Genomic DNA, 12,329 nt, shown 5'->3' on the forward strand with positions numbered 1-12,329 from the left:
GCAAAAACAAATTTCACATGTGTTACATATATAAATGTAAAAAAGGAAATAAAGATATTAGAAGTGAGAATATCTGTATAATCTTAGGACACAGACTTTCCTAAGCAAAACAAAAAACCTAAAAGTCATAAAAGGAAAACAAAGACACTTTTGTCATCACAAGGAAATTTTAAAGTTATTTGGAAAACAACACTATAAATAAAGGCAAAGACAAAAGACAATGAAGATAGACATGCTCTCCTCAAAACATGATAAACCGTTAGTATCTCTAATATGCAAAAAGCTCTAAGAAAAAGATAACTGGCAATTCACAACAGATAAAAATGCAAAGTACACTAATATATGAAAAGATGCTGTCAGGGAAAATGCAAATTAGAGTAACAATGAGATACACATTTTCCATTATCAGATTGATAACATTTTAAAATTAGTAACACTGAATGCTGGGAGAATGTCAAAGTGCTTCAATTTTGGGGGAAGTAATCTGGCAGCTATATGGTAAATTAAAACTTAAAGGGATACATTAAAAAGTATAAAACAGATAAACATTTTGTCTTACCAGTTCCATTATTGAGAATCTATCCTATACAAAGAAATAAATCAGTACTTAAAAGATTTATGTATTAGACTATTTACCACAGTGAGGTTTGGAGTGGCAAAAAAGCAAAAACAATCTTGTAATTTATTCACTGGAGAATGGTAGAAGAATCTGTGGAAGAGCCATACTATAAAATCTTACTCAGCTATCTCCAGGAATAAAATCAGTCTACACAATATTGAATAAGCTAGAGTAGTATTAGGGGGCTGAGAAATGTGTTGGTATGATCCTGTTTTGTAAATATAAAAAACACAAAAAAATCCTCTATACATGTGTGAATATGTTTATTATCTAAATTGGTACGGGTATAAAGAACGCAGATAGTTAACACTGGCTATTTTAAGTCCATAAAAATAAAGATTAGGGAGATTAACATTTTCTCTTTACATTAAATTAAATGTCTATATTTAAGCTATAATTTTTATGGTCAGAATAAAATCACAAAATCCTTTTCATTTGGAGGGAGGATGTTTCTTTCTCTGTTTGCAGGCAGAATTATGAAACTTTTTTAGTTTATAGTCTGCCAAAAATCAACATTGATGCAAATATCAGGATAATTATAAAGAGTGACTACTAAATGACAGTTTGATGAAGTAGATGTAAAAAAAACAGCAGGACTGGTTCTGTTAGTAAAATGCTATCACTGCACATGGTATTGTATCACAACAAAAGTTAGGCTCATTGAATCTAAATGTGAGCAATATGTGGGTGGGAAAATCACTACAACCTAGTCCTCTCACCCTTTACATAAGAACAAAAGAGTAGGACTTCTCACAATCATCTCATTCATAGAATATACACTGCTAATAAATAACTTCAAATGGGTAACTTCAGTTTTATCTCTATTAAAAATGTTGCTCCTTAAAACATTTTATACTTACACAAGGCCAGAAAAGTGTGCTTTGAATTCATCAAGACCAAGACTCTTCTTAGCAAGTCCTTGTTCATAATATAGTTTTTAATGTGATATGTGTGATGTTCCACACAAAATGTGAGTAACTCTAAAATTAAGGCAAGTAGCTGTGCTGTTTGATAATTATCTACAAAAGAAAGTAATCTCATGAAAATACTGAATATATCTAAATAAAGAATAAATAAAGCTTACATCCTATTTTATAACGAAATCTAAACTGTAATTCCTCCTTTTTTTTTGAGACAAGGTCTCACTCTGTCACCCAGTTTGGAGCGTGGTGGCGTGATTATGGCACATTGCAGCTTCCACCTCCCAGACTCAACTGTTCCTCCCACCTCAGCTGCCAGAGTAGCTGGAACTACAGATGTACACCACCATGCTAGCTAATTTTTTTTTTTCAATTTTTTGTAGAGATGGGGCCTCACTATGTTGTCCCAGCTGGTCTCAAACTCCTGGGCCCAAGCAATCCTCCCACCTTAGCCTCCCATAGCGCTGGGATTACAAGTGTAAGCCCCTGCACCTGGCCCATTTCCTCCATTTTTCATATCCATTAAAAAGGCTGTAGATTTTTACTTTTTCATTAGGCAGAAGCATATTATCAGTTTTACCTACTAGATAACTAAGACTCATATTTGCATAAAATATGAAATACAGAAAGAGCAATAAAAATATATGAACATGATAATAATACCTTGATGGCATTGAGGAGTTCTTGGTAATGTTTCTGTAATAAATGCTATATTATTAATATTAATAAATCTATAAAAGGGCCCACCGTTAAAAAAAAAAACTTAAAACATTTTGCCTAAAGTGGCTCAATACAAATTTCTCAAGAAAAATTATATGCTTTTAGAAAAGCCATTTTAAGAAAAGGATATTTTTGGCTGTTTGAATATCAAATGAAAAATATTACATCAAGATTCCTTTTTTTTTTTTTTCATACGGAGTCTTGCTCTGTCGCCCAGGCTGGAGTGCAGTGGCGCGATCTTGGCTCACAGCAAGCTCCACCTCCCGGGTTCACCCATTCTCCTGCCTTAGCCTCCTAAGCAGCTGGGACTACAGGCGCCCGCCACTACGCCCGGCTAATTTTTTTGTGTTTTTAGTAGAGATGGGGTTTCACCAGGTTAGCCAGGATGGTCTCAATCTCCTGACCTCGTGATCCGCCCACCTCAGCCTCCCAAAGTGCTGGGATTACAGGCGTGAGCCACCACGCCCAGCCTAAGATTCTTAAGCATAATTTAATATAATTTCATATACAACTTTTTTTTTTTTTTTTTTTTTTTTTAAGACAGAGTCTGGCTCTGTAGCCCAGGCTGGAGTGCAATGGCCCTATCTCGGCTCACTGCAAGCTCCGCCTCTCGGGTTCACGCCATTCTCCTGCCTCAGTCTCCTGAGTAGCTGGGACTACAGGCGCCCACTACCACTCCCGGCTAATTTTTTTTTCTTTTTGTATTTTTAGTAGAGACGGGGTTTCACCATGTTAGCCAGGTTGGTCTCAATCTCCTGACCTTGTGATCCGCCCGCCTTGGCCTCCCAAAGTGCTGGGATTACAGGCATGAGCCACTGAGCCCGGCCTATATACAACTTTTAAAATATCAACTCATGATATCCATAGAGAGGGACTTAATGAATAAACTTGCATTTTTCTTTTCCTGAGGCTTTGGTTTATACATCCATGAAATGATTTTGAACTACTTCCTGAACATCAAATTTTAATTTATGTCAAGGGCTCATATGGACAATCATGCACCCCTATTATAAGTGTTTTAGACAAGGAAATATTTTCTTGTTGTTTGAGACAAGGTATCACTATGTCACCCAGGCTGGAGGGCACTGGTACAATTTTGGCTCACTGCAGCCTCAACTTCCCAGACTCAAGTGATCCTGCCACCTCAGCCTCCCTAGTAGCTGGGACCACAGGGACATACCACCATGCCCAGTTTATTTTTTGTAGAGACGAGGTCTCACTATGTTGCCCAGGCTGGTCTCTAACTCCTGGGCTCAACCGATCCTCCCGCCTCGGCCTGCCAAAGTGCTGAGATTACAGGTGTGAGCCACCACGCTTGGCTAGACAAGGAAATATTAAGCTGTAAGGAAATTATAAAATCACAGTCTTACGGAATTTTTTAAAAAATGACATCATCTAGTACAACTATTTTATTTACTTGAGATTATATACATAAATATTTTGGGGAACTACAATGCTATTGGGAATAAATTAGCATTCTTTCTAATAACAGAATGACCATCACATATAAATACACAAAATAAAATTCTGATATTTCAAGGATTGTTTCTACTTTAAATGCAAGTAAAGAGTTTCACTTGCTCCAGACCAATTTCTATAACAGCCAGTACCACAGCCAAAATTTGAACTAATCCCTCACCATTAAAGGCAATTCCTGGCCAGGTGCGGTGGCTCATGCCTGTAATCCCAGCACTTTGGGAGGCCAAGGTGGGTGGATCGCCTGAGGTCAGGAGTTTGAGACCAGTCTGGCCAACATGGTGAAACCCCATCTCTACTAAAAATACAAAAAAAATTAGTTGGGCGTGGTGGCATGCACCTGTAATCCTAGCTACTTGGGAGGCTGAGGTGGGAGATTGCTTGAACCCAGGAGGTGGAGGCTGCAGTGAGCCGAAATCATGCCACTGCACTCTAGCCTGGGTGACAGAGTGAGACTCTGTCTCAAACAAACAAACAAAAAAAAGCAATTCTTCTTTATTTCTCAATTCCCAAATTTTATTACAAAAGATTTTTTAACCTTGACCCTCAATGCTGTATGTGGAAATTAAATTGAAAAAACAAAAACAGGCCAGGCGCAGTGGCTCACACCTCTAATCCCAGCACTTTGGGAGGCCAAGGCAGGTAGATCACGAGGTCAGGAGATCAAGACCACCCTGGCTAACACGGTGAAATCCCATCTCTACTAAAAATACAAAAAGTTGGGAGGCTGAGGCAGAAGAATCGCTTGAACTTGGGAGGCGGAAGTTGCAGTGAGCCAAGATTGTGCCACCGCACTCCAGCCTGGGCGACAGAGTTAGACTCCATCTCAAAACAAAACAAACAAAAAAAAAACAAACAAAACAAAAAACAATGACCTACAGTGTTAAACAAATGTCTTGTCTTCATCTTTATAACTGGGACAAGAAAGTACTCATATCTCTAAATAGTCCAATCTCTGAACAGCCTCCTTATTTGAAACTGGCTCCCCTTTGAGATTTGATGAGGCTGGCAGAAAAGGCATGGGACACTAGGTGTACACAGCACATGTCTTTATTAGTATCAAGCCCATACCTAGTATGCCTGTTCTAAATAGGAACAACTACTTTTTGACTCAGATTCATGAACAATAAGCATAAAGTGGTCATGAAAGTTAGTTGCAAAGTAACTGGTCTTAGTTTACTACATTTCAAAAATAAGAACTAAATCCTCGACTTTCAGACAATGCCTTCTCATAACAACGTCAGAAAACAAGCTATACATTTTCAGGGAAAAAACAACAGAATTCCAACTAGTTTTCTATTTTTAATACTGGAGATAGTGGAATTTTTTCTTTACAATACAGACAAAAATAAATTTTTGGATTTTGTTTTTATGCCAAAATATGCTTTTCTTAGCCTTATATAATAAGTGTATTACACTTAAAGTAGAAAAAAAGTTTATAATTTGCATGTATTCGTAAAGTATGAATTTATACTTACCAGGGCAAATTGTGTTGTTTTTGTTTGATCCAACTATATTATCTAATAAAAAAATTAAAAATTAAAATCAAATACTTCAGTAATAATAACCCACCTTTCCCTAGTACTTTATAATATACAATGCATGACTTCAATCATAATCTCATTTTACCCTCAAAATAACCATTAAGACTTGGTTGCTTCAGCAAAATTATAACTATATCTGCAATCTTTTACAAAAGTGGATGTAGCTATAGAATTATTAAAAGACAACATAGCATATATATTCTGATAAAAAGTAAGATTACAACCAGGGATAAAACCGACATATCTTCTTTTACCTTCTCCTATTCATCATTCAACAATTAGGATATTTCTCTTCATCTCATTTTTGTTTTTTTATTTTTAATTTTTTAAAATAATATTTGCATTTGATCATCCATTATACATCTCATTTTTAAAAACAGAAAATACAGGAATTTTTGAAACTCCAGAATAATAAATGTGTTTATGCTTTAAATTTAAAAAACAAAAAACTCAACTAAGTAGGCCATTATAAATAAGTTCCAATTTCTAGGCATACATTCTAGAGCACATCAAGGCACATGTGCATAGGGAAACACAAGAATGTAACTGGAGCATTATTTGTAATAGCAAAAAGCTAGAAACAAATGCACATTAGAGGCAGAATGGCTCTATTACAGCATACTCATAAGAGAGGATTATGTAGGAGTTAAAATTAAATAAGAACTCTATTTCAATATGAATTAGATCAATATGAACAGATCTCAAAAATAACACTGGATAAAAAATATGCAGAATAATACGTATGACAGACATTAAATTTATAGCAACTTTGAAAATACGAAAAATAATACTGTATATACACATCACAACAACATAAGTAAACACAGGAGTGATAAACTCCAAATTCAGCATACCTTGAGAGATGGAGGAAGAGGGGGTAGAATGGGAATGGGAATGTGAAGGGGTACATACGAAACTCCAACTATATCTGTAATGTTTTAAAAAAAAATCTGAAAAAAAATATGGCAAGTTAGTTTTGATAAAGCCAACAGGGAGTATATGAGTGTCTGTTATACTATTATCTATATATTTCTGTAAGCCGGAAGCGTTTTATTAAAATGAACATAAAAAATGCATTATTTTTATTTATATAAATGGAACCATTCTGCAAGAAAACCCTCTGTGATGTGCTTTTGTACCCATTCACCTTGATATTTTGGGGAATTATTCAGTTGATACATCAAAATTCAATTATTTTAACTGCTATATAGCATTCCATTATTTGAAAAAAACATATTTTATTCATTTTCCTACCACAAACAATGCAGCAACATTCTTGTACCTGCATATGCACAAACATTCCCTAGAGTATATACTCAGAAATGGAACTGATAGTATTACACAGGGTGTGCTCATGTTTCAACTTACTAGTTTCATAAAATTCTCCTAACTAACTTCCTTTTAAGTGACTCTTCAGGTTAGCAAATATTTTCAGATAGTGGCTAATGTTCTATTATGCTCCCCATATTTCTGATTTCACTAATTAAGTTGTAAGCTTTTCAAAGTCCTTTGCTTATATTAGTATGTATTATGGTCATATGGTAACATATGAGATTGATGAAATCTCTGAGGTTGATGAAATCTCAGAGAACTGTAATATCTATGGCTAAGTTGAATATAGTAGAACTCAATTTAAAAATTGCCTCCAAATTAGATATATGCAAGTATGATTACCTGGAGGGATATACTAAAACCACAGTAGGATTCTACACTCAGACTCCTTCAAAAATATTTTTAGATTTTCACTCCATTTTAATAAACTGAAACAGAAATTGCAGCTGCTGAATTACGGGTGCTGATTATATAAGAAAGATAATATGGAAATGCAATTTAAAAAATACTAATGAAAAAGCCTTGCCCATATATATTAGCATATATTGGCATATGAATGTGCATTTGGAGACTAAGTTAAAATATTTATACTATTTGCTCCTACTCATTCTAGATATCAACTCTCACAAATTTGGGGACAATGCTTTCTTTTGATAAGTGTCTACATCTCAATTCCTTAGTGTGTAATACTGTTTGCCACATTTTCTTTTTTTGTTTTCTGCCAGTGGTCTACACATTCAGAGAAACTTCTGTAGTAACAAACTATAGAAATGGCCCCTGAAAGAATAGTCACTTCCATAATCCTAAGAAACAAGAAAATCGTAATTTTATATTGCAGTTTAAGTTTTTCAGTCATAATTTCCCTGTCTCATAAAGTTTCAAGTAAATTGCCTGTTAGTTTAATATTTATCTCATCCTTCTTTAAAAACAGAAATCATAGCAGATAAATAAGAGATCCTACCCTTTTCACATTTGTCTTCTGAAGTATTGGTCAAAAGTGGTGCTGTGAGAACATGCATACAATGGTTGTAGAAGAAATTTAGAAATTCACTTTTTTCAGTTTTCTGAAACAGAATTTTTAAAAGAATACTGTTACTTTTGTAAATAAAAAACATCTTCAAGATCAGCAGTACATACCTTTTCCAGAACCAAAACAAAACAAAAAGAATTAGCAGTACAGATCATATATAAGCAGATACTTTAAGATACTGTGAAAAAAATCAAACAGTTATATATTGTGAAAGAACCAAAAACTAACTATATTCACTTTAATCTTATTTCTGTGGAACTGAAAATTACGTCTACTTCATATTATATACTAAGTAAAACTGAAGGCAAGATAAAGATCAGATAGCATCTGAGGAAAATTATTCAAAATAATTTTTTCCAAAAGATGCCTGTGATATGAATATGAAATTCAATGAAGAACCAATCTATTGTACAACATATATAATAACATATTACTAACAATTTATTACACTTGCAAACTACTAAGAGAGTAGATTTTAAGTGTTCTCAACACAAATAGAAAACATATAAAACGCACACAAAATAAATAACATGTAAGTCAGAACAGCATACACCATAATCACTATGGATCCCATTTGTCTCTCTCTCTTTGCAGTGTATTGAGTTTTTCCCAAGAATGTAACAAAGAAAGAAAATTCTCTCAACTTTAAAAATAACATTCAAATGTGGGGAAAAGGCACATATGAATCTGTTTTGGAAGAATAAAAATTTTTAGAAAGAAAAAGAACCAATTAAGCCCATGTGATAGCAACTTAACTACTTAAAATTTGGAACCCCAGATTTCACCAACTCTATCCAAATTTTAAAAACCACTGAATAACGTTATCAAGCCACTAGATGAAAAGACAAAATTTAAATCAATTTTTAGCATTTTAAAATTTTATAATTTGAAAATTTGGAAAATAATGTCTATGGATTTTGCCACTATTTTTTACACAATTGGGCATACAAATTTGTAATGATTTAAAAACAATGTACATATTCTTTAAATATGAAGGAAATTTTATAAAGAAAATATCCCTCCATATTGAGAGAATGACTTAATATTCTGGAGTATCTAATCCTTAAGTATTAAGGATTTACTCCTTAAATCTTTTTAAATGTCTTATGTAATTAAGATCATTCAGTATAAATTTTTCCTTTTTTATTGTGATAAAATCACACAACATAAAACTTGCTATTTAAAAATTTATTGGTCAGGTGCAGTGGCTCACACCTGTAATCCCAGCACTCTGGGAGGCCCAGGTGGGTGGATCATCTGAGGGCAGGGGTTCAAGACCAGCCTGACCAACATGGTCAAACCGCATCTCTACTAAAAATACAAAAATTAACCAGGTGTGGTGGCATGCATCTGTAGTCCCAGCTACTCAGGAGGCTGAGAAAGGAGAATTATTTGAACCCAAGAGGCAGAGGTTGCAGTGAGCCAAGATTGCGCCACTGCACTCCAGCCTGGCGACAGAGTGAGACTCCATCTCAAAATAGTAATAATAATAATTTTATCATTTTTAAGTGTACAGTTTAGTAGTGTTAAGTATATTCACACTGTTGTGTATTAAATTTTAAGAAATTAACACATAGAGGCCAAGGGCCATAAATGGAATTCTTAACATTTTACTAAGATTTTAATAGATAACAATTTTGTATTTTACCACAAATGAATTGCTGTAAGAATCCACTGCTACTTAAATACCAACTGAACAAATACTTAAAATACTTGTTTCTCAAAACTTTATTACAAAGCCACCTAAAACTGACTAGGTCAAAACATTTTTATCTCAGAATAATTTCTTACATTAGCTGTAGCCAGCATGTTCTCTGGATCAATTAGAGTACGAAGAAGTCCCATTAACTGAACAGCGCCTCCTAGCTCAGGATCAGTATCACAGATCATTTGTTCAATTACCACATTAATAAGAAGAATATCCTGGTGGCAAAACAAAACAAAACAAAAGAAAACAAAACAAAACATGTTTCCATTAGACCTGGTATAGATCTAAGACAAAAACACCAACTGAAAGAGCAAAGTGAGAATTATATAGAGAAAAAAACAAAGAATGGAATAGCTTATTTAAACTTTTATTCCTACTGCTTTTGAAGGTTCTATAAAATACCACACTAGAGTGAAAAAAATGCCACTCCAGAAAAAAAAAAAAAAAGAAGAAGAAGAAAAAAAAAACCCACAAAAGCAGAGCATGCTGCAACTTATAGGAAGTGGAAAACAATTCTTTAGCAGTAACTCTTACTCATTTTGAGTTTCAGATTCAGGCATAAATTTAGAGGTTGACTAAACAAACAAGATCATGTGACCCTAAGACATAAATTATCTCAGCCTCTAACTAGTAAATCCTTCCTAGCAAAAAAAAAAAAAAAGAAAAAAACAGAAAAAATGACCAGAAATAACCCAGTACACAACTCTTCATGCAAGAAGACACTGTGTTATATAACAATCTAATATCAGCTAGATTTGCTACATTAGTAACATGCTCTTGGGTTTTATTTATTTATTTATTTATTTATTGAAACGGAGTCTCATTCTCTTGCCCAGGCTGGAGTGCAGTGGGGCAATCTGGGCTCAGTGCAACCTCACAAACGAGTCTCCTGCCTCAGCCTCTTGAGTAGCTGGGATTAAAGGCGTGAGCCACCATGCCTGACTAATTTTTGTATTTTTAGGAGAGACTGTCCGGATTCTAAGCTGCCATCTCTATTTTCTGATTGGGAAATATAAATAAAATTAGATGTTTACATTTGTTTCACTGATTCTAAAACAGATTTCTTAAAAATTTTAACCTCTTAAAATTAAGATACATTTTGTAATTGACGGCATTGGACAGTCACTATCAGCCAAGTGGTAATCATGACAAAATTACATAAAAATCTTTTACTGACACTGTCTTGTAAGATCAAGGAAATATTAGCATCTGCATATCTTAGGTTTGATGGATACAGTAAATAAGAGGAGAAAAGAAGAAATGGCAAGAGCAAGAATATTTTGAACCAGAGTAAAAATAACTGGTGGATGTTGTGAAAACATTTCCAGTTTGCTTAATACAAACACAAGAATTTAATAAAAAGTCCATTAATTGGCTGGGTGCAATGGCCCACGTCTATAATCCCAGCCATTTGAAAGGCTGAGGCGGGAGGATTGCCTGAGGTCAGGAGTTCGAGAGCAGCCTGGCCAACATGGTGAAACCTCATCTCTACTAAAAATATAAAAAAATTATCTGGGTGTGGTGGTGGGTACCTGTAAACCCAGCTACTTGGGAGGCTGAGGCAGGGAGAATTGCTTGAACTCAGGAGGCAGAGGTTGCAGTGAGCCAAGATCGTGCCACTGCACTTTAGCCTGGGTGACAGAGCAGGACTCTGTCTTAAAAAAAAAAACAACCACTAACATAATTTGCTTTACAGCAACTTTAATGAATGCTTCTAAGTACGTGTGTGTGTGTGTAAGTAATACAGTTGGTCCTCTGCATCTGTAGGTTCCATACTCATGGCTTCAACCAAGTAAGGATGAAAAATACTTGGGAAAGGAAAAAAAAAAAAAAAGAATGGTTGTATCCATACTGAAACATGTACAGATTTTTTCTTTTATTACTATTGTTATTATTCTCTAAACAATGTTTATTCTCTCAACAATATAGTATAACAACTATTTACATAGCATTTGCATTGTATCAGGTATTATAATCTAAAGTATAAGGGAAGATGTGCATAGGTTATATGCAAATTTTATGCCATTTTATATAACGGACTTGAGCATAAGTGGAGTTAGGTATCCTAGTGTCCCAGTGGGAGGGGAAGGTGGTTTCCTGGAACCCATCCCCCACAGATACTGAGGGATGACTATATGTAACATATATATACACATACATATATAAAAACCAATACTTCTTTCAACTCATTCTGATTTGAAGAGTGCAACTATAAGTAGCTCCTCAAGTTCTACAGAACGTAATGGTCCAAATTCTTAAGTCTGTGGAATGACAAACAGCCTGGACAGAAAAAAATGAAAACTCAATTGTTTTGTTTTGTTTTTTTTGTTTGAGCAGGATCTTGCTATGTTGCCCATGCTGGTCTTGAACTCCTAGGTTCAAGAGATCCTCCCACCTCATCCTGCCACGTAGCTGAGATTACAGGCATGCACCACCACCACATCTGGCACATTCTTTTTTAAAAGTTGGGGGGATTTCCTGATATGACACACTGAAGGAAATGATACTTCTATGCCATTTCTGCCACAAAGAAGTAACTAGAATCTATCTAATTGTGAGGAAACAACAGACCAACCAAAGTTGTTGGATAATAGATCAGAAACTTTTTGTTTTTGTCTTGGTTAAAATGGACATTACTGAGACAATGAATAAAATATGAATGAGTACTGTAGTTAGATGACAGTATTATAAAAATCTTAATATCATGATTTTGATAATTATACTGTGGTAAGAGTTTTTAGTTGGTGACAGTGAAGTAACTAGGGGTAAAGGGACAGTTTGTCATCATTTCTGCACCTTATTCCTCAATGGTTCAGAAAGAAAATAATACCCATGTATGCATATGTATTTATACAAATGCAAGCATAGAAAGAATGACAAAACAAATGACAGATAAAATATTAACAATTGGGCCGGGTGCGGTGGCTCACGCCTGTAATCCCAGCACTTTAGGAGGCCGAGGAGGGCGGATCCTGAGGTC

The 12,329-nt window shown here is 34.7% G+C and overlaps 1 protein-coding gene across 8 annotated transcripts in view; it reads right to left on the reverse strand.

Annotated features, from left to right (window-relative positions):
- Positions 1-12,329, reverse strand: part of PPP4R3B (protein phosphatase 4 regulatory subunit 3B) — a 70,686-nt gene that overhangs the window by 23,050 nt on the left and 35,307 nt on the right. For 3 of the 8 annotated variants that reach the window (XM_073023010.1, XM_073023009.1, XM_073023007.1), the window contains exons 8-13: positions 9,433-9,564; positions 7,573-7,675; positions 6,134-6,229; positions 5,214-5,255; positions 2,203-2,235; positions 1,480-1,638 (exon numbers count right to left, since the gene is read on the reverse strand). In XM_073023010.1, the coding sequence (XP_072879111.1) occupies positions 1,480-1,638; positions 2,203-2,235; positions 5,214-5,255; positions 6,134-6,229; positions 7,573-7,675; positions 9,433-9,564 (565 nt within the window). The remainder of the gene's footprint in view (positions 1-1,479; positions 1,639-2,202; positions 2,236-5,213; positions 5,256-6,133; positions 6,230-7,572; positions 7,676-9,432; positions 9,565-12,329) is intronic. The other 5 variants (XM_038006960.2, XM_073023008.1, XM_007970566.3 and 2 more) reach the window with 5 other exon arrangements.

This window comes from Chlorocebus sabaeus, chromosome 14 (genome assembly GCF_047675955.1).
Source record: "Chlorocebus sabaeus isolate Y175 chromosome 14, mChlSab1.0.hap1, whole genome shotgun sequence".
NCBI lineage: Eukaryota > Metazoa > Chordata > Mammalia > Primates > Cercopithecidae > Chlorocebus > Chlorocebus sabaeus.